The sequence below is a fragment of the Oryzias melastigma genome, linkage group LG8 (assembly GCF_002922805.2).
Source record: "Oryzias melastigma strain HK-1 linkage group LG8, ASM292280v2, whole genome shotgun sequence".
NCBI classification, from domain to species: Eukaryota; Metazoa; Chordata; class Actinopteri; order Beloniformes; family Adrianichthyidae; genus Oryzias; species Oryzias melastigma.
In genome coordinates, this window is record NC_050519.1 from 20,286,909 (window position 1) to 20,312,712 (window position 25,804).

At 42.9% G+C, this 25,804-nt stretch overlaps 1 protein-coding gene across 5 annotated transcripts in view; it reads right to left on the reverse strand.

Annotated features, from left to right (window-relative positions):
* The window catches only part of bptf (bromodomain PHD finger transcription factor), a 29,169-nt gene continuing 3,365 nt past the window's right edge, over positions 1-25,804 (reverse strand). Inside the window, exons 3-31 of one of the 5 annotated variants that reach the window (XM_024271645.2) lie at positions 23,624-23,844; positions 21,649-21,831; positions 21,334-21,465; positions 19,416-19,577; positions 19,251-19,327; positions 18,513-18,865; positions 18,262-18,393; positions 16,316-16,445; positions 16,106-16,241; positions 15,789-16,031; positions 14,316-15,711; positions 12,672-12,796; positions 12,105-12,233; positions 11,135-11,288; positions 10,935-11,055; positions 10,617-10,848; positions 8,311-8,450; positions 8,131-8,224; positions 7,873-8,054; positions 6,190-7,792; positions 4,822-6,101; positions 4,662-4,744; positions 4,352-4,577; positions 3,803-4,263; positions 3,556-3,732; positions 3,289-3,481; positions 2,584-2,668; positions 2,321-2,507; positions 1-309 (exon numbers count right to left, since the gene is read on the reverse strand). In XM_024271645.2, the coding sequence (XP_024127413.1) occupies positions 270-309; positions 2,321-2,507; positions 2,584-2,668; positions 3,289-3,481; positions 3,556-3,732; positions 3,803-4,263; positions 4,352-4,577; positions 4,662-4,744; positions 4,822-6,101; positions 6,190-7,792; positions 7,873-8,054; positions 8,131-8,224; positions 8,311-8,450; positions 10,617-10,848; positions 10,935-11,055; positions 11,135-11,288; positions 12,105-12,233; positions 12,672-12,796; positions 14,316-15,711; positions 15,789-16,031; positions 16,106-16,241; positions 16,316-16,445; positions 18,262-18,393; positions 18,513-18,865; positions 19,251-19,327; positions 19,416-19,577; positions 21,334-21,465; positions 21,649-21,831; positions 23,624-23,844 (8,677 nt within the window). In that variant the 3' untranslated portion in view covers positions 1-269. Of the gene's footprint in view, positions 310-389; positions 988-2,320; positions 2,508-2,583; positions 2,669-3,288; positions 3,482-3,555; positions 3,733-3,802; positions 4,264-4,351; positions 4,578-4,661; positions 4,745-4,821; positions 6,102-6,189; positions 7,793-7,872; positions 8,055-8,130; positions 8,225-8,310; positions 8,451-10,616; positions 10,849-10,934; positions 11,056-11,134; positions 11,289-12,104; positions 12,234-12,671; positions 12,797-14,315; positions 15,712-15,788; positions 16,032-16,105; positions 16,242-16,315; positions 16,446-18,261; positions 18,394-18,512; positions 18,866-19,250; positions 19,328-19,415; positions 19,578-21,333; positions 21,490-21,648; positions 21,832-23,623; positions 23,845-25,804 lie in introns of those variants that run through there. The other 4 variants (XM_024271643.2, XM_024271642.2, XM_024271644.2 and 1 more) reach the window with 4 other exon arrangements.

Sequence of the window (25,804 nt, forward strand, 5' to 3'; positions counted from 1 at the left end):
AAATACGAGAGCTCCTTAAGAGTTTTCGCCGAGGTAAACTTTCTTCTGAAATGCCTCAGGTGTTTCTGCTCCTCGGTTCAGGCCCGCAGATGGAGACAGGTCCAGAGAGGTCCCCTTGCAGCTCTTAACGGGACGGGGGGGCGGCCCCGCCTGGCCGGTCCTGTGAAAGCAGCACTGCTGGTTGCACGCTGGAGCGTCACAGAGTTCAGTTCAGAAAAGCCTTTTTTTTTTAGGCAAGTGCATTTAGTTTGCTCAATGTGCAATGCTTTCTAAGAGGCTGAAGAAGACTGAAGCTTGTTGTTATGAGACCTACAGGATGTGGAAAGAGAGCAGCTGTTGAAAGCTCTTCACATTTCACGTCTGTACAGCTCAAAAGCAGACAGAGAAGCTGCAGGAGGGTCAGGATCATGCAGCCATGTTGGCGTGATGACACTGGAATGCATTTATTGGTGGTTTTTCCACAGCTACAAAGTCAGGGACAGTGGGAAGAAATCCTTCTTTCTTGTAGTAGAGTTTAGAATTTAAAAAAATCCTAAAATGTTTGGTTTTCATTATTATTTAAAACCACCAATCTCCTGTGCATAATAAAATGTACATAAATTCACTTTAGTATGCAGACGGGTCAAACTGAAGGTGAAGGAACATAGAAAAGTTGCATAAATATATCTCTTTCATAATAAAATGTGCAGCTTTATACATTGTAGACAACATACTCAACACATCTAATCCAAAACTGAGATGTTTAGCAAATAAATACATGTTAGAAACCCAAATGCATTTAAAATCCCACTGAATCCTTCCTACTGAATGTCAATCAGAGAACAGCGAAATGAAATGTCAACATGGCTGCTGTTTCATTATCAGTAGTTGTGATCTTTTTTTTCTGTTTTAAAAAACAAACACAAAAATGAAGGTTTAAAGATCACTAGAGACCCCGGCATCCAGTCCAGACTCCAGCTAGACTGGCCCACTTAAGAATCTGACAATCTGTAAGAAAGAACACATGGGATGGCTTAAAACAAAGACATGCAGTAAAGGTGAACACTAATGCAAGATGATGCAAATGATCCTGATGCTGGACAGAAAACGTCAACTTAACTGTGGATGCTTAGTGAAAAGGAGAAAAATCTAAGGATGATAAAAATAATCCAAAAGATGTTTTGAGTCCCACTATAATCCTCTTTTGATCTATTTTAAAAGCATTTCCAGTGGTCTTTTATATACACTAGGGCTGCCACAAACAATTATTTTAATAGTCGACTAATCACCGATTACTTTTTCCGATTAGTCGACTAAATGGGTCAGGCTTAAAGTGGAAGTAAAACCAACATCTTCACCATCATTGGGTTTAAACTAACTAAAAACTAGATGTATAGCATTACCTGTGATAATGCTAGTGTGAATGCTGTGAGCTGAATTTGGCCGCTGAAGATGCTAGTGCTGATAGCTAAAATCGTTGAAGGTGATAGTCAGCTAAAATATTAGTTAAATGCCAAATTAGCCTAAAAAAATGAAAAAAAAAAACCTAAGTTAGCCAAAACAGCTAGCATGTAGCTGAAATATTAGCTAAACTCCAAAATAGTCTAAAAAAACTTAATACAAAAATAGTCCAAAAAGCTAGCAGAATGCCTTATAACTTACAACTTTACTACACTCTGACTCCATATAATATAAAGTAACGACTTATCGACTTTTAAATTAGTCGACTATTTTAAAAGTCGATTAGTCGTCGATTATTCGACAAACCGTGGCAGCCCTAGTTTATATGCCCTCCCACTACCACAACCGAACATTAGAGGTGCAACAAAAATTGTGAGCAATATCAGAGCTATCCAGTCGTACAGATTTCAGCTCAGACGAGGAAAACGACGACGTTCATGGGTCTATTTGTTTGCAAGTGGATACATTAGAATGGAGCTTGTGGTTTGCACTATTGAAGAGTCACTGTAATTCATAGAACGTCAAAGTTTAAGGGTTTTATCTGCACTACTGGCTTTAATCGCTGTTTTAAAGTCGTATTAATGATATTTCTTGGGTTTATTGTTTTGTGATTTCTCTTCAATTTTTTTCAGTAAAGTACTTTGAATGACTGTGTATGAATTGTGCTGAAAATACATGAAAAACGGCTTTCAAAAAGAGCCTGACATTTGTTCCAGCTTTTCTTGAGTTAAGGTGCTAAGTTGAAAACACACATGCAGATGGAGGAGAAAGAGGAGGGTGTGATGAAAGGAGAACAGAAACCGCCCGGGCAGATCCAGTGAAGCCGGTCAAAGCTGAGGAGCAAAGCCGAGCCCGAGCCTTCCATCAGAGCCAGTCTTACCTGCTCGCTTTAAAGCCTTTCAGCTTCTGCACAAAGAAGGCCTCCAGCACCTCCGCACACTGAAAGAAGGGGGTGTCGTTGGGGTTGTAGTAGCGACAGTTGTCGAAAATTTTGGTCACATCTGCCACGAACTCCGTGAGCTTCTGGTAATGTCGCTTTTGCAGATGGGTTTCCATGGTGGAGAAATCTGCGGGTCAAGAAATGGCGTCAGTGAGGCGCGCTTCACTTCCTTCTGCTGGTTTGTTGTGGTCGTTCGCTCCTACCCATTGGTTCCTTGATGACCCGATAATAATCTGGGGCGTCGTGGGGATCCACCGGCTCTAGGAAAGGCCACGCCATTTTGTGTGACTGCAACAACAACAAAACGGTTGGAACAAAACAAGGAATTAAAAAAACACTTTTAAATCTAACTCATCTAATGAGTTTTTTAATGCTAATTTGAAGTTTGGCTAATATATTAGCAACATATATTGGCTAATTTGTCCTCTACTGAGGTTTTTTAGACTAATTTAGAGTTTAGCTTCTATTTTAGCAACATGCTAACGTTTTTGACTAATTTAGTTTACTGAAGAATTTTAGGCTATTTTGGAGTTCAGCTAGCATTTAAGCCACGAGCTACCTTTTTTTTTGGCTAATTTGGTGCTTAGCTCATATTTAAGCAACACATTTTTCAAAATTGTCATGCATTAGTGATTTTTAAACAATTTTACTACAATTTTTTCAGAATTGTAGGTCAACTTCAGCCCTCTTTCATAGTCTTTCCAGTCTTTAAGCAAATGTAACATTTTGCAAATAGCTTTTGTGTTTTCACCAAATCCCTTTAGCAGCTAAAGTAAAATGGCATCACCATTTTCAACAAAAAGCTTCAGGATCTTCAGGTAAATGAACTTTTCTAGTTTCTAGATTGTATCCCTACGTTCCTGTCCCTAACTGTACAGTGCAGTGTGTAGATCAGAGAAGATTCAGACCTGTAATGAACGCAATATTCTTTTTAAGCCCTCGTAGTCTTTGTCTGTGAGCGGCGAGAGAACCGTCATGGCGTCCTCTGTGGACTGACATTGTGGACAGACGTACACGTCGATGTGATTGGCTTCACTCTGTAGAATGCCCACACAGCGCCCGTGGTACCAGTTCTGGCAGCGGTCACAGCCGATGTAAAACCTGCAGGAGAACCACCGTTACGCATCTGGTTTTTGACAGAAGGCAAACTTTCGGTCGATTCCTCTGCGTCTTACTGAGATTCATCGTACGGCGTCCGGCAGATGCAGTACAGCTCCTCGCTGCAGCCTCCATCCTGGCTACGCTTGCAGTCGTTGCACACAAAGTCCTCCAACTTCTTGGCTTCTTTCTCTGTGATGCCGACGCATGCGCCGTGGAACCAGTTGGAGCACAGGTCGCAGCCGATGTAAAACCTGCGAGGAAAACACAACTTTTACGACCAGCATCAGATGATGTGGAGGAGAGGGTTGGCGCTGAGCGTACTTGGACTCGTCGTAGGGCGTTTTGCAGATACAGTACAGTTTGGTGTCCTTCTTGTGATCTTTTGAGGTAGAAGACAGTTTCTTCTTCTTCTTTTTGTGTTTGGAGTCTCGCTCCTTGTCTCTGTCCTCGTCTTTGTCTCTTTCTCGGTGTCTGTCGCGCTCCTGATCTCGCTCCTTCTCCCGCTCCCGTTCTCGGTGCCGGTCTCTGTCTTTGTCACGTTTCTTGCTCTTCTCGTGGTGTCTGTCCCGATCTCTGCTCTTCTCCTTCTCTCTCTCGTCATCTCGCTTCCGCTTGTGGGTGGAGGACTGAGGCGCCGTGGCGTGGGGGATCTGTGGCGGCTGAACCAGGTGAGAGGACTGGGCGGCGGCTGCCTTTACCGTTGCTGCGGCGGCCTGGGCGATGGCGGCTCGGGCCTTCTCCTTTTCCCGCTGTAGCCTCGCCAAGTCTCTCCTCAGCTCCTCCTGATGGGAAAAACATGAAGGAATAATCTGTCTTGACCAGGAAATTCACATCCCGTCTCACAGCTACAACTTGTAAACTTGTAAAGACCTGCACTTGCAGCTGCAGCTCCTTGTCCAGCAGCGCCCTCTTCTTCAGGATTTCAGCCTTCAGCTGCTCTTTGTGTTTGTACAGCAGGGCGGTCAGCTTGGTGGCGTTCTGCTTGGAGCGTTTCTGCTCCACCACCTCTTCCTTTTTCCTTTTCTTAGCGGCCTGCTTCTCATCCTTTTCGATCTTGTCAAGGATGAACTTCATCACCTGGTTGCACACGATCATTCTGAGGGCAGAGAACTCAAAGTTAGGCCTGGCTTTGAGCAGAAATCGTGACATTCAGGAATGAAATGTGATATAAGACTCAAACCTCTGGTTCTCCTCTCGTTCTGCAGCAGCCTGCGTCTTCCTTTGCTTCAGCTGTTCTGCTGCAGAATTCTGCTTCAGTATTACCTAAAATTATTTTAAAAGATGCAGTCAGCTTGAAGATTAATCTCCAATGAAAGAATGGTGTTTTCCTCGGGTCCTACCTGTTTCTGCGAGCCGTCTTTAGGACTCAGCACCTGCGCGGTCTGCTCCTTCTGCTCCCTTTTAGCCTCGTGGGGTTTCTTCTTCTTTGGCACATGCTGGACTTGCTGCTGCGGCTGAATCCTCGGAAGCTGCTCCTGGACTCCTGCCGACGTCTGAATGGTCACCATGTTCTGGATTTGGTGGGCCTGAATTGGGCCAGTTTTCTGCTGGATCTGGATGGGGAGCTGCAGCTTGATTTGCTGGGGAACGGCGCCTCCCTGCTGCTGGGCTTGCGCCTGGATCTGAGCCTGGATCTGAGCTGCCACATGCGGCGGCAGAGCGGACAGCAGCTGGACCGGCTGTTGGAGACCTGGAACAGTAATGAGTTGATGCCTGATGGGGGACTGGACCTGGATCTGAGGCTGTGTTTGGACTTGAGACTGACTTTGAGGTTGGAACTGGACTTGGAGTTTGGCCTGGACTTGGGCCGGAGCTTGGACCTGGAGCTGCTGCGTGACCCGGGCCGGTTGTGAGGCCTGTACTGTAAACTGGGGCTGCGTTTGGACATGTGACTGAATGTGGAGCTGGGGCTGCAGGGCCGTGTGAGACTGAACTTGGTTTTGCTGCTGAAGCTGGACTTGGGGATGGAGTTGAGTTTGGATCTGGGGTTGAGGTTGAAGCTGAATTTGGGTCTGAGGTTGAGATAGAACTTGTGGTTCTGTCTGTGGTTTTGCCTGAAATGATGCTTGAACCTGGTGATACTGAGGCTGCCCTGCGTGGAGCTGGGCCTGGAATTGTGCTTGGGTTTGAGTCTGTAGGGGGGCCACAGTTTTTGTTGGAGACTGAAGCTGGATTTGAGTTTGCGGCTGAAGTCCTCTCGGCTGGAACTGAACCTGGATCTGGGGGTGAATCTGAGCCGGAGTCTGGATGTGTGGCATCTGCTGAGCCTGTGTGCACATTTGGGCCTGGTGCAGAAGCTGCGTGGGTCTGGTGGGGGACACCACAGAGGAGACGGGTAACCCCTTCACATGAACCTGCACTGCTGAGATGGCCTGTGGCAGCTGCTGTGTGGATATCACAGCAGTGGGCTGGGCTTGTGCTTGAGGGGGAGGAGTCAGGGGTGGCTGAGGCAAAGGAGTGATTGGGGAGGCTGTGGGGACTGAGACAGAGGCAGGTACAGACACCAGGGCAGGTGGTGTGACCGGAGCTGCAGCCTGCTGAGCTGTCTGAACCGCAGTCTGAGGTTCCGAAAAGGCTGGAGGCCAGACTTGGGGCTGAGCGGCCTTCTGCTCTATCCGAGCTACAACAGGAAAAAAGGAAAGCAATTAAGTTTAACCAGTTTACAGAAACATCCACAAAAAACACACTCAGTGTGGAATCTGCCTTACCTGGCACTGAAGGTGTGGTGGAGGTGGCTGTGACCGGTGTCACAACAGCGTTTGCTACGGCTGCAAGTGGAGGAACAGAAACTGCAGCGAGGATCTGGGTTGCTGGCTTGGCGGGTGATGGGACGGGGCTTTGCGCAGACAGAGCAGTCATGACTGGAGCAGAAATAGGTGTGAGGGCAGACGTTGGAGCCTGGACGGGGCAAGGAAGTGAGGGAGAAACTGGGATTTGGGTCAAGATGGGTGGAGGTGCTGCAGAAGCAACTTGGATTAGAGACCTGACGGTCACTGCAGATGAAGAAGAGATTTGCACCGGAACAGAGGTTGGGATTAAGCTTGGAGCAGCACTGAAGGACTGAGGCTGGATTTGGGATCTCGGGACTGGAAGCAAACTTGTAGTCTTAACAGGGGTGGTGTTGGGTGTAAAAGTGGTGCTGGCTGTCTGGGTGATGTTAGCTAAAAGGGAAGTGTTGGTGGCCAGAGTGGTGTTTGGTGTAAAGCTGGTGCTAGGTGTCAGGGAAGTGTTGGCCATCAGGACTGTATTGGGTGTAGGGGTGGTGTTGGGCGTCACAGAGGCGATGGCTGTCAGGGCGGCGTTGGGTAATAGGGTGGAGCTGGTGGTCAGGGCGTAGTTGGATCTTAGGGCGCTGTTTGATGTAAAAGTGATGTTGGGCGTCAGGGCGGTGTTGGGAGTAAAGGTGGAGTTGGGTATCAGGGCAGTGTTGGGTATTAGGGTGGTGCTCGGCGTCAGGGCGGTGTTGGGTATTAGGGTAGAGTTGGGCATCAGGGAGGTGTTGGGTATTAGGGTAGAGTTGGGCATCAGGGAGGTGTTGGGTATTAGGGAGGTGTTGGGTATTAGGGAGGTGTTGGGCGTCAGGGCGGTGTTGGGTATTAGGGAGGTGTTGGGCGTCAGGGCGGTGTTGGGTATTAGGGAGGTGTTGGGCATCAGGGTGGTGCTAGGTGTCATGGCAGGGATGTGGGCGCTGGTTTGGTTCTGTGTGGGCTGTGAGACCAGGACTTGTCTGGGAGTCACACTCGGGCTTGATGGAGGCTGGATGGAAACTGACGGAGAGGTGGGGGTTAAATGCTGCGCTCCAACCAAACTTGGTGACGGAGCTGGAACAGGTGATGGTGCTGGGACAGGAATCTGTGTTTGCAGGGCAGATTGAGCCACAGCCTGGGGCGGAGCAGGTGCAGAGGCAACCACTGGGGTTCGAACAGGAGCAGAAACCGGGCTGTGGGCGGAGCTTAAGCTTGGTGATGGGGTTGTGGCGTGTATCGGGGCAGGCAGTGGTGCAGTCATTTGTGTTTGGGCCAGAGAGGATGGAGTGGTGTGGACTTGTGCTTGGACTTGGGCGGGTATCTGGGTCTGAGGGGTCTGGGCGAGGACAGGTTTTGCTGGAGCAGCACTAGTGGAAGGTGCAGCGGAGGAGGACGGGGTCATAGGTGTGAAGAGGAAGCGCTGCACCTGACCATTGGGCATGGCGGCCTGCATTAACTGCTGACCAGGACCGGGGATGACAGTAACGCCCTGTGGGATGATTTGAAGCTGCCCCTGGGTCTGGCCTTGACCCTGAATCACCACCGTTAGTCCTGGGTTTCCTCCCTGCAGTTTTAGACAAAACCCATCTTTAGCAGAGCCTGCCATCATAACCAACAACATTAGAGCTATAAAAGGTCCTTTACCTGTGCCCCCTGTGTCAGCTGCATAAGCTGAGCCATCGTCAGCTTTACTTGACCCTGCTGGGGTTTTTGGGCCGGAGCAGCAAAGGTCTGTCCTGCAGGGGCAGGAGATGGCGCTGCGGCAGAACCTGTGGCGGCTGGTTGAAGATTACGATTCATCTGGGGCAAAGCCTGCTGAGGTGAAGCTGTGAAGAGTTCACATTGGAGAGGTCTGTTTTTACAGATAACACAGTAACAGCCATGGTTAGCAGGACTAGAAACCTTGTTGAACTGGAGCTGAAGTTCTCATGGTGGAGGTAGATGGAGAAACGGTCGCCGTTGTGCTCGGCGTCGTCTGGCCTCCTGTGGTGACAGCCTGAAACAAAAGTTCAAACGTCAGCGTCCATCCTCCGAAGCGCCGCTTCATTAAAAGCAAAGCTGGTGGGGTGAGCGCTGCTGCACCTGCTGCTGAGTGTTTGAGGACGGGGGTGCAGATCTGAGGTTGATGTTGCCCGTTGTAGGGTGTAGTGCGCTGTAGGTCCTAAGATTCGCTGGAGGCCCAGAGGGGAAAATGCTGACAACTTTCTGCTGACCTGCACCTGCTGATCAGAAGAGAAAGATGAAAGTGGATGATGACGATGATGACATGGGTGCACTATACAAAATATAGGGTTAAAACAATTCAATAAAACAGTGGTGCTTGAGGTGGGGGGTCCCATTTTAAGGTCAATCCCTTAAAAAGGCTGCAGTTTTTCAGAAGACCAAAAGTGACTATAAGGCCCACTTAAAAACCTTACATTTCTCCCAGAAACAACAGAGTGTGATAAATGGATTCATTTTGGCCCACAGCAGTCAGTGACTGCAAGTAGAGCTGCCACGAACGATTATTTTAATGGTCAACTAATCACCGATTTTTTTTTCTGATTAGTCAACTAATCGGGTCATGTGCAAAGAGGATGTAAAGAAAACATTTTAACCATTGTTAGGTTTAAACTAACTAAAAATAAAGACAATAAAGATGGTAGTTTATTAAACTTTTAATGACTCGGGCAGTTTCTGGTATTAAAACAAGATTAAACTAGAAAACTTGCATTACCTGCGATAGTGCTAGCGTAAATGCTTTTTGCTGAAAATGGAAAAGCTATTTGCAAAATGTTAAAATTACTGAAAGACTGAAATTTCGTTAAAGAACTATGAAAGAGCTGAAGTTGACCTAAATTTCTGAAAAATTTGAAGTAAAATTGCTTAAAAATTCCTAATACATGCCAATTTTGCAAAAATATTTAGTGTGTTGCTTAAATATGAGCAAAACTCCAAATTAGACCAAAAAAAGCTAGCTTGTTGCTTAAATATAGCTTAACTCCAAAATAGCCTAAAATTCCTCGGTAAACTAAAATAGTCAAAAACATTAGCCTGTTGCTAAAATAGAACCTAAACACTAAATTAGCCTATAAAATCTAAGTAGATAAAAATTAGCCAAAAACGTTAGCATGTTGCTAAAATATTAGCTAAACTCCATATTAGCATAAAAAACCCCCAGTAGATGTCAAATTAGCCAAAAAGCTAACACATTGCTTAAATACTAGCTAAACTCCAAAATACCCTGAAATTCTCAAGTAAACTAAATTAGTCAAAAATGTTAGGATGTTGCTAAAATAGAAGCTAAAACTCTAAGTTAGTCTAAAAACCTCAGTAGATAACAAATTAGCCAAAAAACTTAGAATGTTGCTAAAATAAAAATTGCATTAAAAAATTACCAAAATTTGGAAACACGTAGTACCCAGAAAAAAAAATGAGTTTTTGGTATAGTGAACACCCCCCTCTTTTGAGCAAAACTGTCAATGAAATGAATCAGCCAAAAATCACTTATGGGGCCAAAAAAAAAACTATTTTTTTTTTCAAGATACACAAACAAAACCAAAACAAACGTGTTGGGGATATCCAAAAGAATTAGGTTAAAATTTAAGATTATATGGGTTAGCCACACCTTTTTTGGCCAAATATGACATTAATCCTGATGTCGAAGAGATTTTGTAGAAGTACACGGCGCTCTGTCAAAATGTTTTGTTGGGTGTGATTGTTAATGTGAAATGTTGTTGGACTGTTTTTTTTTTTAATGTCCTATTAACAAGGTTGGTAATTGCTGTTGTCACAGTAATGTTTGTTTTAGCGAGACTCGTCTGTTTTTCATGTGTTGCGAATAAGGTTGGGAGTTAAGCTACATTCACATCAGGCTCAGACTAATGTGTTTAATCGGCCACTTCCAATGAAGTCTATGTAAACACGCGTAAACGCACCTTCTAGGCTTCCCGTGTTCAAAATTCTAGCTTTCATGCCTCACTACACACATTTTTGGGCTTCATGTACTAAAATCGCATTAAAAGTTGAACTTTGACTGATCAGGGACTGTTGAACAGCGTCCTTCTCATAACACAGAAACGTCAACTGTTTGAAAATTGATCATGAAAGAGTAATCAAAACTGCCCGTCCGGAATTATGTGACACCAAGCCTTATTGGAATAGAGTAGTGAAAGAAAAAAACCTGGAGCAAGATTCACCAGATTTGCACCGCTTTGGCATTTCTCACTAAGCCTTTTACCATGGGTACATGTGCTAGTATCATAAATATTCTTATGTAAAAAAGTCAACATATAGAACTCTAAAAAATAAAGACTAAATTACAACAGAAAACATTTGACTTTTTTTTTAAATAGATAGTAGTAAAATTAGACGAACTCCTGATAACCTCTCCACTTCCTCCGGCTCACCAGAGCTGTTGTTGTTCTGACCCTGTTTGACCCAGGAAGCAAAGGACTGGTGGAAGTTCTTGTCTTGCTGGAAGGAAACTGGGGAGCCGAGCTTGGAGGCCAGCACCATTTTGGCTCCAGTGGCAGCCTGTCCTGACCTCAGGGGGGTAGGGGTGCTGGGTACCGTGGTGGTGATGGTGGTGGTCGTGGAAGTGGCAGCAGTTGTGTTTAGTCTAGGCTGCTCGAGGCGTTTCTACAAACAGAAGAAGTTGGTGCTGGTGGTCAGACGGCTGCGGACGTGGAGCCAGAGAATGCAGGAATGGCTCTGTGTGACCTCACCTGCTGAGCCGCCAGTCTGGCCTGCTTCAGCTGATTCTCCAGATGGGCCTTCACTTCCTCAGCGGTCTTGAGAGTGCTGCTTTTGGAGGAGTCTATTCCTTGGGACTTTTCTCTCTCCAATCTGCAACAAGAAAAAAAGGTGAAGGCTTGAAGGAATAAGGAATTCCAGAAAAAGGTACAGAATCCTGTTTGATTCCCACCTCTCTGCAAAAGCTCGGATCTCCCATAACTCCAGTTCCTCCTCAGGCACCCACGTCTCCACGGCGACAGGTCCAGACAGTTTGGCCGGCTCTTGCTTTTTGGGCCTCAAGGCACTTGAACGCAGACCTTTCCTCTGAGGAGTTGGAGTTTCTGCTAATAAAACCAAAAAAAAAAAAAAAAATGAGTCAAAGGTCAAAGTCAAGACCCAGGGGCCTGATCCGCCTCTACATGTAATTATATTCGGGCCTACAGATCATTTTATTTTATTGTTATTAATGACCAGATGTTATCTTGTGATCAGTTCTAAATTGCATAGTTTTGACAAAATATATTTTTATGGAGAGTAAAATATTGAAAGTTATTTAAGGTTTAAATTGATTTATTCTGGAATAATATTTGTGTCTTTTTATTATTATTAAAAAAATACGGCTTTAAAGTTTTAAAAATTGGCATTCTGCTATCTTTTTCTACTATTTGGCATTTATAAAGATTTTTAGGCTAAATTAAGGCTTAGCTAATATTTCAGCTTCATGCTAGCTGTTTTAGCTAATTTTGCCTTTTTATTTTATTGATGTATGCTATTTTGGAGTTTAGATTATATTTCAGCTACATGCTAGCTTTTTTGGCTAACCTAAGTTATTATTATTTTTTTTTGTAGTTCCTTATGGTAATTTGATACTTAGCTAATATTTTAGATGGCTATCAGCTTCAATGTTTTTAACTATCAATTTCAGCATCTTTAGCGACTAAATTCAGCTTACAGCATTCACACTACCATTTTCAAAGGTAATGCTATGTATCTAATTCATAATTATATTAAAAAGTTATGGTTTTACAGTTTTAAAAAGGTAGTTTTAGAGTGTTTAATAAATGTTTATCCTGTTCAGCCCGTGACCTAAGGTGTGTTTTGGATTTTGGCCGCCTGTGCGGCTGAGTTTACACCCCTGATATAACAGATTTTTTTTCTACCTTTGGGGGTGTCTCTGTTTCCCAGGGGGCAGATGATCTTCCTGATGCAGTATTCTGAGCGGATGCCATAAGGTCCCACATCTCTTCGTTTAATGATCTCTGTTGTGATGATGTCCGTGTCCGTGGTTTCTACAGACAAAATCAAAGGCGTCACATTAATAAAATAAACAAACACAAAAGCTGCTTCCTTTAGCACCAGAAAGTTAGCTCCTGAGTTGAGATTCCTTTGACAACTGTTATGCATCAAAAGTTTACGGAACCATTGCAATTCAAGGAGACTGAAGCGGAGAAAAGCAGATTTGAGCTGATATGCAACACTTTACAGCAGTGACATGTTTACGTAATCGACATAAACTAGCTGATTCTGCTGCAAAGAAAATTGCTTCCGCGCTGTTATGACGGTATCGTTGCAAAGCCGCTTTTCTCTGCGGCAGAATCAGCTAGTGTGCATTGATTATGTAAACGATCAAAGAGTTAGAAAAGGTCAAAGAACGTGTGTTATTTAGGTGTTGCTGATGACATATTCGGTATTAAAGGCTTAAAAGTAAAGACTCAGAAGTGTCTGACCTTTGCGGGTTGTTCCTACAGCAGACGACGGCTTGATGGCCATATCGTCCCACCTCAGGCAGGCCCACAGCAGCCGCAGCATCAGGCTGACTCCTGCCAGAGACCTCACAGTCTGCAGACGGTACCTGAACACAGAGAAGACGTCGTTTCAGAAGAGTCACATCCACCACCAATCATGCAGTCTAACTCTACTGATAAAAAAACATTTTCGATCAAAGTAAAATTACTTAAAATTACAAATATTGTATACATATATAAATAATCTATACCACAGATTACATGTGCGGGAAGGAGAGATCTTGCTTGTTTTAGGGTTTAAAAGAAGAAACATACATCAATCTGATATCAAAGATGCAGGTTTATAATCAACAGTAATGGTGTTTATTTAAAGACGACTGATAGAAATGGTGTTTTTAACGTGTTCTGCCGTCATTTATTTTGATTATGGAAGACATTTATAAAGAAAATTAACCTTAAAATTGCATTTTGAAGTATTTCTTTATTCCAATGGTTGTAAATCAGGAGCAGACTAAAAAAGCAGCTTGAAAAAGAGCTTATTTGTGGTGATATATCGCTGGGCGGGCCACAAGCTCCCTGCTCTCAGCAAGAGGGAGGGGAAGAGGGGTGGGGTTGCTCCACGCCAAGAATCCTTCCCACAATTCTAAGGTAAATTTCTAATGAACTCCTGCCACTCTGCAGACACTATGTCCTAGAAAATGACACGTTTGTTAAAATGTCCCTAAAAAAGGCATGATCATAATCAAAAGACCACTAGAAACTATTTTAAAATAGATCGAAAGGTGATTGGAGCGGGAGTTCAAAGACGAAAAAAATTCAATTACGAATAGTAAACAAATATTAGTATCACATTCGTAATCATTACTAAATTAGGGGTGGTTTTGATAACATTGATTAATCATTTTTAATCTGTTTAAGTTTAATAGATCAATAATTGATCCATAAAAATAGAGATTGATCTAACGCTGAATGCTAAAATCCGCTAGCTTGATGCTAATATATAATGGAGTTTCCCATAGGACAGCTAATGCTAATGCTCGGTTGACCTAAACCATACATTGCTAACTAAATCAACATCTTTATAAACTCAGAGGCATGAATTTTTCAAACTCTTAACGGAAATATTTTTGAAAGTGACCATTTGTGGCCTAAAACATTTTTTTTCCTCATTCTTTGCTTATTCTGGAAAAAAAGTGTTTTGCTGTAGCACAATCGCCACCTAGTGGCCAAACTGAAACGTCTCCAGGAGAAGCAGAACAATGTTTCCAATGTTAATGATCTGAACATTTTTGTTAGAACTTCTGCTTTAGAGAATCCATGTAACTCTGGATGATATTAACAATCTCATTATTTCACTGATATATTTTACAGTATGTGAACATTTATGGATTATTAATGTATTTCTAAACAAATCTGCACAAACATATCTAATATTAATAATTGCAGTTACTGAAAGATTTCGTCATCATGTTTGGGAATGATCTAGAGTTAATCTGGGGTTAAGTAGAGAAAGTTGGATTCTTTTATTTTGACTATATTTTCTCATTTCTATGCATTTCTGTGAGATTTTGCAGACGTTTGTAACTTCATTTGGTTTAAAAGCACAAGCTTGAATGAGTGACAGACCTCCAGGAGATCCCAAAGGTGGGTCGCGGTGACGGGTACGGCCAGATATCTGTGGCCGGCTTGGCGTTGTAGTTGAAGATGGGCACTTCTCTGAAGCCGGCCTTCCTGGCCAGCCTCTTCAGGTCATCGTTGGGCAGAACGAAGATGCTCTTCTTGCTGCTCTTGGTCACAAACTTGCGGTAGGATGGCAGGGCCGTTCCTGAGCGGGCTTTCTTGGTTTTGGAAAACTTAAGCAGGGTGACGCGGTCTCTGGTGGAATACTCCTTGCTGATGGTCATGGAAACAGCTGGGGCCACGGCAGAGGAGCTGCCTTTGGCGTCGCCAAATCTTTTCTTGAGGGAGGAGGTGACTACAGAACTGTGCTGGTTGTTGGGGGGAGGTGGCTTGCTGGACGTCACGTCAGGTGTGTCATGAAGGGGCGGGTTTTTGGGTTCCTGTGGAGTGGCGTTGGGAATGGAAGTCTTCAAAGTTTCACTGCTGGTGCAGTTTTCTGGATGTTTACTCCCCAGAGAAGCTGGCGGTTCCAGCTTAGTTGGTTCTGGCCCCTCCTGGTTTTGGGGTTCATCTCCAACGTGGTTTTCTAACTTTGGGACTTTAAGGGGGGGCGGGTGAGCCATGTTGGACAGATCTTTCTGTGAGAGGTTCCCGTTCATCAGAGACTTTAGATGTTCTCTCGGAGGCTCTTTCACGTCCTCCTGGACTCGGCTGGCAGAGTCGGAGCTGATGTCTGGATCTTCTGGGGGAGTTTCTCCATTGACCTGCGATGGACTGCTCTTACTTTGGGGCCCCTCGGAGCTCTCAGTGTCAGAGTTTCTGCTGCTCTGCTTAATTTCCTCGAAGCTTCGCTTCTTAGAAACCTCCTCGACTGGAGCGTCCTCAGAGTTCTTGTGGCGGTTGGGTTCGGGTTCTCCATTCAGTTCTTTGTGGACGTCCTCACTGTTTCCGTGGATTCCTTGCGTTTTGGCGTCTGCACTGCTGGTCGTGTTGGCGTGCTCCAGATCAAAGTCCAGTTTTTTGACCACGTGGTCCCTCACCTGCACACTCTCCTCCTCCGCTTTGACCCCTGGGGTCACGGCAGGTTCTGGTCTTTTTAAACCTTCGGTTTTAACTGCAGGCAGCTTTGCAGCAGCGGCTGGGGCCGTTTTGGGCTGCAGTGCTGCCAGTCTCAACCGCTCCAGTCTCTGCTTCTCCTCCAGCGTGAACTGTTTGACTCGCCGCTCCAAGAGTCCGTCCAGTTTGGACGGCTTCACCTTTTTCTTGTAAGCCGTCCGCAGCTGGAAGCCCTCGCTGACGTTCACAACGTCGTAGAAAAGTTTGGACTCTGCGTTCTCCGTCTTGGGTGGCTCAGATTTCTGCTTTATCTCCTCTATAACAGCCTCTTTGAGTTGATCTTTTTCTGTAACAAAGAACCAAAGCCATCAGCAGATGATAAGAAAACACAAATGCTAGCGAGATAGCCTCGTTTCCATTCACCTTTAGTCTCCGTTGAAGCAGAAGTTGAAGCTTCAACTTCCATTTTTTCCTCTTCTTTCATCTCGTCTGGTTTTCCCGGCTCCTCTTCTTTGATGGTCTGAGGTTTGCTGTCCTCTTCTACAGAACTGCAGTTGGGTTTGGCTGTTGAGGACGGATGTTCTTCATCCTCACCAGTTTTGGACGCTTGTGTCAAATCTTTCTGCTCGTTTGTGCGACCGGCAGCATTTTCTTTACTCCTTTTAGCTGCAGAGAAAACCACAAAGCATTGAAGTGGGTTGAAGAATCGGGTAAAGAGTTAAATCTGGTTTGGCTGTTACCTTCCAGTTCTTTGCGGTAGTTCACGTTTGTGTTTCCTGGAAGCTTCGGGACAAACCGCGGAACGTGGGTCTTACTGACCCAGCACCAGCCCCCGTATCCCGTCACCCGGAATTCCTCGCCCTTCTGCTTCCAGACCTTAAAATACAGAAGAGAAATAATCAGGTTTGATTAAGCACCGAAGACTTGATTTGGAGGGCCTTTCCTTTTACCTGGTGTTTGATGGGGAAGGTGTACTTCACCCACGTGGCTTGTTGGAGGATCTCTTCATCCTCCAGTTTCTTCTCTCGTTTCTTTACCTTCTCCTTCTCTTCCCGCTCCATGGCGGTCATGCGATGCAGCCTGAAGGAACAGAAAAGGAGACGGGCACAGCTAAAAACAAGAAGCCTTCAGTTTTATTTATTGCTTTTTTTTTAATTAGAGAAATAATCAAGAAGGATCTTCTGTGCTTTTGCTTGCTCTTTTTTAAAAAAATCTTTCAAGTCTTTTTCTGACTCATTTTTTTCCAGATTATATTTTCCTGCGTATAATTGAATCAGTTAGTATGAGTTCTTGTAAGCTGTGTTGCTCTGCTCACTGCACACCAATATTTATTTCTATAAATCTGCAAAATCCCTCTTCTCTCCTCACATTTCATTGTTTTAGGCACTCTTGGAGGACCTGCCTTTCTTATTTCAGTGGAACTTTCCAATCATTTCTTCTCCTGTTAATTCTACCAGAGCTAGAATATTAGTTCCATGTTCCAGTCCAGGTTAACCTAAAGAAATCTTCTAAATTAAACTTTAAAATCCCACTCCAATCATCTTTTAATTATGATTAAGGAGTTTTTAGCCAAAATCAAAAAATGTGTTTTTATATCAGAGCAATATCAGAGCTATCCAGTTATCTGATCCAGATATCAGCTCAGATGAGGAAAACAAAGACGTTCATGAATCTATTTGTCTGTAAGTGGATGAATCAGAATGGAGCGGAGCGAGGAGCTTGTGACCCGTCCAGCATATGTTCTATATAACAAATACAATATTTTTCAACTGTATTTTTTCGTCTACTCCCAATTCATAAACAGTTTGAATTAATGAAAACTCAGAAATGCAATTTTAGCTTAATTTTCCAAATATTTGTCCTCCAACATTAGAAAATGTGACAAGATGAAGGTCATTGAAGTAAGTCTTGAAATATTTTGTTCTGACAGCATAAATAGAAGAAAAGTGATTCACATAAAATGAATGAATGAATGAATGATTCATATTAGTGTTCTCTAAATCTGTTAGTTTTCATTGCAACTGTGGATCTAATGTATTTGTTTTTTAAAGGCCCGCAGGACCTTCAGTTCAATCTACCAAGTAGTAGTAGTGAGTTTTGTGATCCGTTAAACCAGGAACGTCAAACTCAATCACACAAGAGGCCAAAATCCAAATCACACCTTAGGTCGCGGGCCGAACAGGATAAACATTTATTGAACAATCTAAAACTACATTTCTAAAACTTTAAAACCGTAACTTTTTAACATAATTATGAACTAGATATACACCATTACCTGTGATAATGCTAGAGTGAATGCTAAAAGCTGAATTTGGCAGCTGAAGATGCTAAACTTAATAGCTAAAATTACTGTAGCTGATAGCCAGCTAAAGAATTAGCTAAATGCTAAATTAGCCTAAAAAAGAAACAAAACAAAAAAATAGGTTAGCCAAAACAGCTAGCATGTAGCTGAACTATTAGCTAAACTTCAAAATAGAAAAAACAAAATCTCAGTAAATGTCAAAATAGTCAGAAAAGCTACCAGAATGCCCATTTTTAAAACTTTAAAACTGAAACTTTTTAACATAAATATGAATAATAAAAAGGCAGGAATATTATTTCAGAATAAATCAACTTAAACCTAAAATAACATTTAAAATTTTACTCTTTATAAAAATATATTTTGTCAAAACTATACAAGTTAAAAATAAGCTCAGGATAGCGTCGGGTCATTGGTAACATTAAACTAAAATGATCTGGAGGGCCGGATAGAATTACCCGGAGGGCCGGATGCGGCCCCTGGGCCTTGACTTTGACACGTGTGTTAAACTCATAGTCTTCAGGGAAATAGTCGTGTGTGAAGACGATGACAAAACTGCAGCTGTTCCAGACCCATACGGCCTCATTCTCCTCCTACCTTGTGTGTCCGAGTGAATCTTTCCAGATGGGGAGTGTAACCACGGGCTTGATTGCACATTCCAGAATCGCCAAAGCCAGAGCAAATTCCCGGGCTTTGCTGCACATCTGGACCGCTTTGTTCCAATTATTTCTGTGCAAAACAAAGATTGGCGGTCTTAAAAGTATATCAAGGTTAAACCAAAATGCCCTCAGATTTCAGTGTGAAGAGCCGCAGACGAACCCTTCACGTCTGGTTTCGGCTGACTGTACCTGTGCGACGCCCAGTTGGGGTGCATGAACGGAGCCGGGACGCTGGTTTCTAGCTGGATGATGGTGAGACGCAGCGTGGAAACGGTGAGACTCCTCGAGCCGTAAATGGAGCCGTTCCACTTGAACTCGGACGCCGTGGTCAGGCTGAACTTGTGAGAGAGGTGCCGCCTCTTGTCGTGGTCCTCCCGGTGCTGGTGCTTGTTGAGTGCCAGCAGGTTGATGCTGTACTGGTTGCTGTAGACCCTGTATTTCCCTTCTTGACCCAGTTTGAACAAGTTGTTCAAACTCGTTGTGAGTTCTCTTTTTAGGAGGCTGAGGCGCCAGCTGTCACAGTCGAAGGGGACGGGGGACGACTGAAACAACAGGAAGCAAACATTCTAAAGGAAGCTGCTGCCGTCCCTGTGTGGCTCCAAGGAGTCAAAACCAGAATTTAGCTTGTAGAAACATCAAACATGTTCAACCATTTTAATTTCCAAGTCTCCATGCTGATAAAACTGAATCCAAACGGCTCTTATATTTCAGATGAAAGCAGGATGATGAGCTTTCACAAAGAAGTCCAGAAACTGAACAGAAATGCTTTTTAACGGGAGTTCAAAAGATGTTTCATCCTGAAAAAGTGACTGGAGACATCAGGATGATTAGCAAGATGTTTGTCTCAGATACGAGATGTAAAATGAACAATATATTTTGGTGAAACGACAACTGTAACAAAACGTAAAGTCAAAAGGATCCCCTCACCTCTTTGCTGCCTCTGGATATCGGGGCCTTCAGCTCAGATCCTGCAGCTCTGCCGTTCTTCATCCTCTCGTTGTCGTCTGTCATTCAGAAACAGATACCATCAGAACAGCCACGACCACCAAACACAAGAGCTGCTTCCAGTCAGCATTCCACAGGGATGGTTACCGGTCCTGTCTTGGCTGGTGTATGAGGACTGGGAGGACCGGTCAGCCAGGTCCGCCGGTTCTGGTTTTGTGAGGCCCACACCTGCAGGATTCTGGTCACCAGGTGCTTCGGGCTGATGGGGAGGATCTTGGGTCGGTGTGAGCGAGTCTTCTTTGAGCTCATCTAAAGGAAGTTAATGGAAAACATGTTTTAAAGTGAATGAAAAGATATTTTAAAATATGTGTTTTTAAAAAGTAATTTGCATGCAAAACGGAACATTGGAAATCAAAAATATGGGATAAATATTTGCAGTGGAGAAAAAATCAAAAAGTGAAGGTTTTATTAGCAACATCGTGAAGTGAAATGTGTTATGGAGAACCTCACATCCATCAAAAACACAGAGAAGCTGCAACAGTAAAAAGTTTCATTTCGATCCAGTTCTTTATAAATGAGGCTGCAGGTGGAGCTTTCAGACGGAGAACCCTTTACTTAAGCAAATTAGATCATAATGAGGAGCTGCTTGAAGCAGAACGAGGATCAGCCAAAGCCAGCCTGTTCTGTGAAGCTGACGACTCAAAACTGTCATGCATCTTATGGTTAAATAAAGGGAATAAAATATGCATGGCGAACAAATGACCCTCGAGATTTGAAAAGATTGAACAACATTGTCTTAATTCAGCTTTTGAGTTCCACAGTAGGGAACCTGAAGAATCTGGAGGTTTAAACCACGTCAGATTAAAATAAAAAAAGAGGTTTCCAATGAAGCTGCTTTAATGTGGGAGGGTTCTTTATCATTACACAAACATCAGTAAATAGGAACTCTTCTGCTTTAAATTCTGGCGAATGGCTGTAAAAACACTATAAATAGTGAAATACTTCAGTATGATTTGAAATAAACTTGTTATAATTGTTTTAGTCTAAAAAACTGTTAAGATCATATTTTCTTAAACCTTATATTGCTGTTGTTTAGCACGTTTACATCTTCAAAGACCCAGTTTTTTAAATCGTTCCAGTGGTCTCTTAATTATGAGTTTGCTGTTTTTTAACCAAAGTCAAAAGCCTGCCCCGCCCCCACTTCCCATTAGCCACCTGTTTAGGTGCTCTCCTGCTAGCACACAGCTCCTCACACCCCCAATCTATCATTACCAGTTCAACAAAAAATGTGAGCAATATCACAGCTATCAGGCCGTACAGATTTGATCCAGATGGCAGCTCAGACGAGTATAATGAAGACGTTAATGGATCTATTTGTCTGTAAGTGGATACGTCAGAATGGAGCGGAGCAGGGAGCTTGAGGCCCGTCCAGCAATTTTTCTACATAACAAATCAGCTCTTTTTTAAAAAGCATTTTTTTCATCTGATTTGAATAAAGAAATGCCTAGAAATGCAAGTTTATTACAACAAGAACATGCTAAAAACACCACTGTCTTCAGAGTGGGCCTTTAAACATGATTTCAGGTGTTGAAGTTGAAGGATTTTTTTGTAGAAATTCTAAGATTTGACGTCTAACAAATACAGACGATTCAAGTCTTCAGATATGCCAGTAGTTTAAGGCTGAAAGAAAATGTTTTTATGATATTACCTGAAGAAAACAAACGTTTTGTGTCAGGTGCACTGACAATACAAACTGCTACAGCAACTACAGCGGTCATTGTTTATACAGATGTTTAAATTATGGGGTTCATTTTCAAATACGTTTCTGCGAACATTAAAAGAGGACATCTGTTTCCTTCAGAGGTGCTCGTCATGCCAAAAACAAACATGCAAACACAATAGTGAAGGCAGGAAACAGTGAAGGCCTTTTACTTAAAGTGCTGGTAACAAACATGCTCCTGCAAACAGAGAAGACGACATGGACCGACATGCTCAAAGATAACCAGACGGATGGTGTGACGACGTGCAGGGGGTGAGGGGGGTTCAGGGGCTGGCCCTGCAGTACCTGTCCTTCCCTGCTTCACCTCCCCGCTCTCCTGGGTCTCACAATCAGCAGCTTGTGCTTCATTATGTTTGGAATCAAGCGAGTCTGCTTTAGGTGCAGGGGGGTCCTGAGCAGTGGAGGCGGGGTTATCTCCTGCGGCAGGTTGAACAGAAGCGGCTGAGGAGCAGCATAACGGGCCAAGAGCATCGAGAGAGTCAGGATGTCCGTTTGCAAAGAAGAGACTGTCCTGATAGTTCTGCAGCAACTCAAGTCCACGCGAGTGAAAAAACACCAGCAGGTTTAGAGGAAACACATGTTGAGAAACACCAACGTTACCTTGTGAGCTCCCGTCTCCCATCGACTCGGATCCCTCCGCCTTCTCAAGCTCCGACGAGGGCTGGGCTTTCTCCTCCGCTGGATTCATGGAGGCGCTTTCAGCTTCCTGCTTTGCCTCCTCTGCTCTCCTCTTAGCTTCTTGCTTCGCCGCCCGCCTGATCTTCAGACGCTCCGTGACCACATCTACAAACAAACAACAACACATCTGTGCATGAATACAACATGACAGACGGAGGACGCTTCACAACAAGACCAGTTCACTTATGTGTTTGTCCTCGCCAGTGATGGACAGGAAAGTGGAATACAAATCAGAGAAAAACATTTTTAAAGGCTTCAAGTTACTTCTTCTTCGAGACTTTGTTAGGCAAAAAGAAAAAGATGAAGGAAAAAAAAGATTTAGCTTAAAAAGACAACATAAATGTGGAGTTTAATGGTGTTTTCATAACTTCTTATCCACATGAGAAAAGAGGCAAATTTGTTAGTTTTGCTCACAAAAAAAAAAAAAAAAAAAAGAGGTATTTAATGTTGGCTGGTTTAAGTCATGAACAACAATGATGCTACGATCACTCCGGGCTCAGATATAGCGTTCAAGCAAACACTTGAAATGAAGAGTCAGCTTTGCGCTTGAATGCGGGTTTCGGGCTTCTACGTTCAAAACTCTACGACTGTTTTTGAGCTTTAAACACAAAACTTTCAACATGCGACCATTGAACAGGCGTTTTAAGTTAAACCAGCTGAACTTCAACCAATCGGCCACTCTGATACTCTGATTTGGTAGTGATGTAAGGATATTCCTGCACAATAAATTGAAAATGATAGCAATATCAGCCTGTGTGTATATCGCTAAGATTTTTTAGGCTATTTTCGAGTTTATCTATTGACATGAATATCAATTGTATCTTATTAATAATATCTTATTAACGGTCTATGAGTTTAGCTAATATTTCAGCTCTTGATAGCTGTTTTCGCTCATTAAGGTTTTTTTTTAGGCTGTTTTGGAGTTATGCTAATATTTACACGCTAGCTGTTTTGCCTACTTTAGTTTTTTTTTTTAAGCTAATTTGACACTTAGCTAATATGTTAGCTTTATCGCAATATTGATCACCAGTACCTCACATTGCCAGTTTTTGTCATATCATGCAACCCTAGCGTCATTTTCAAAACACTGAAGTGCCAACTACTTGAAAATTGATCATGAAGGAGATATTAATAAGTGCAGTTTGTGTCCGACAAACAAGATTCCCATGATTTGTTTCAACATTTTGCACCAAGTCTCTTCCAACATGTGCTAGTATCAGATAGAGACAGTCCAGTATGAGCACTAAAAAGGCATGAAAGAATCTGCATTTAATGTAATGGAACGCGTTCCACGTGCCCAGTGTGTTTACAGCATTAGTGGTAACGGTTTAATTTAAGAAGATAAAAAACTTTCCAAAAACACGCAGACGTTAAAATTCTTCAGGAAAAACAGAACCTCTCTCAGATAAACAGGAAAATAAAAGAGCAGAAGTGGGCACAAGCCAAGAAATATTTAAACCACCAGGCCCATAAATCTTCTTTTAAAGTATGAACTTTTCAAAAATCACATTTTCTTGTATTTTAGCCGAGTGGAAACCTTATCAAGTCTCCTTTTCGAGATAAAACAGCCTCTTGCTGTGTGTCTGTCAGAGCGGGAATCAGGGTCACATCAGGGACATGTGGGGGAAGTCTGATACCGACACGTCCAGATGTTGGCGCCTGTCAAGCTGAAACGGAAACTGCCGGGTAACTACAGTAAACTCTAACCGCTCTGACTCTGAGGAGGAAGAATGAGGAGAAAGCTGCTACTTGGGAGTGAAAGAGAAGGAGAACCAAACACCTGAAGATGCTTTCTGAACGTAGCTCTGCAAACAGACCCACACCTTCACTGCCACAATAAACACTTAGTTTCATTTCATTTGACAATCTAAACTACGACAGCAGGTCAGCTATTTACCGTTGGCAGTTGTGAGGTAGGCTTTATTGTTTCCCCGGGCTCTGTGAGTCAGCTCCTCTGTGATGTCCATGTGAGCTTGCACCTCCTCCATCAGCTCCTCCAGGGTGGCGTGCAGATCCGTCTCCCAGTATTCCTTATCCAGGCATTCCATGAGCTCCTCCAGCTGCACCTTGCTGCTGTAGTACCAGATCTTCTTCTTCTCGTGCTCCCCATCCTCCTCACTGGAGAGAGGGAAGAACAACATGTTCAGTGAGGAGCTCTCTTCCATAACAGCCATAAGGTAGTGCTGCCACAAAGGATTATTTTAATAGTTGACTAATAACAGATTATTTTTGTCCGATTACTCGACTAATCAGGCCATACACAAAGTGGATGTAAAACACACATCTTAACCATAACTGGTTTTAAACTAACTGAAAACTAGATATTTAGCGTTACCTGCAATAAGGCTAGTGTGAATGCTGTAAGCTAAATTTGGCCGCTGAAGATGCTGAAATTGATAGCTAAAAACACTGAAGTTGATAGGTGAAATTGCTGAAGCTAATAGCTGAAAATGCTAAAGCTGAACGCAAGCTAAAATATTAGCTAAATTCCAAAATAACCATAAAAACAAAACAAAAAAACCCTAAGTTAATCAAAACAGCTAGAATGGTGCTAAAATATTAACTAAATTCCCAACCAGCTTAAAAAAACTAAATTAAAAAAGCATAAGTTAGCCAAAACAGCTACCATGTAGCTGAAATAATAGCTAAACTCTAAAATAACCTAATAAACAAATAAAGCCTACATTAGAAGAAACTGATAGCAGGTAGCAGAAACATTAGCTAAACTTCAAAATAGCCTAAAAAACAAAACAAATAAAGCCCAAATTAACCAAAATAGCTAGTATGAAGCTGAAATATTAGCTAAACTCCAAAATAGCCTAAAAAACAAAAAAGCCTAAGCTAGCCAAAAAAGCTAGCATGGCGCTAAAATATTTGCTAAATTCCAAAACAGCCTAAAAAACCTCAATAAATGCCAAAATAGTCCAAAAAAGCTAGCAGAATGTCATTACAACTTTACTACACTCTGACTCCATGTAATATAAAGTAACGACTATTCGACTTTTAAATTAGTCGTCAACTATTTTAATAGCCGATTAGTCGACTAATCGTGACAGCCCTTCTCCAAAGGAGCTCAACATGAAACCAATGTGCAAACCATTTCACAGGTCAAAGGAGCAGGAGGCGTGGAGAAAGAATGACTGCAGATGAGGATTGTGAGCCTGGACAGCACATCTCTACAAAATAAATAAATGACCAAATTTGTAGAGGGCTGCTGCCAAGAAACTGTCCCAATAACATACGGCGTCTCCTTTCAGCTGTTTCACATTTTAGTCTGGGCAAGAACAGACAGTGCAGGAACAAATGAGACCATGTTGGAGGAGATGCTGGGATCATTTTGCATCAGTTTGGTCGGCCTCCTTTTGTTAGTCAAAGTGGTTTTCTAACAAAAGAAGATGCTGATTTATGTGGTTTATCTTTCGAGCGTGGCATTGTGGCTCAACAGCTCATGGTGAACGCCATAAGGGCGCAAAGATGTCCTGCCCTGTGAAAACTTTGCCTTTCCTTGTAAAGTTTGCCGATTAATAAGACAGTTTAAGCATCTCAGTTGGATGTGAGATGAAACGTGCTTTTATTTGTTTGACCTGAAAGCAAGTGAGCCAAAAAAACACATCAACCTCTTTTCTTAGAAGCAATTTCCCTGGTTAAGCAGGAAGACACTTCTACAACGGAGTATTAGGGCCACCATAAACAAAAAAATAAACTAACGTGAGAATAAAGCTGTAAATTATGAGAAAAAGTAAACATTTTTTGCAAAATAAAACTTTAAGCATAAATTTAAAACTCAATTCTTGTCATTTGTTATTTTTTTTTCATAATTAAATAAATTTAGTCTCGTAAAGTTGAGACTTTTTCCCTCGTAGTTTTCCAACTAATCATAAAATTGTGACATTTTTTTCCTAATTTTATTCTCATTTGTTTGTTACTTTTCTTTTTTATGGTGGCCCTAAAACTCAGTCGTACACTTCTGCTCAACAACAGATAATCAAATTAACTGTTTTCTGCAACAGTGAATTTGTACAATTTTACTGGTTTGCTATTTTTTGTGGTGATCTCAAAATGTTGTCATACGCTATCC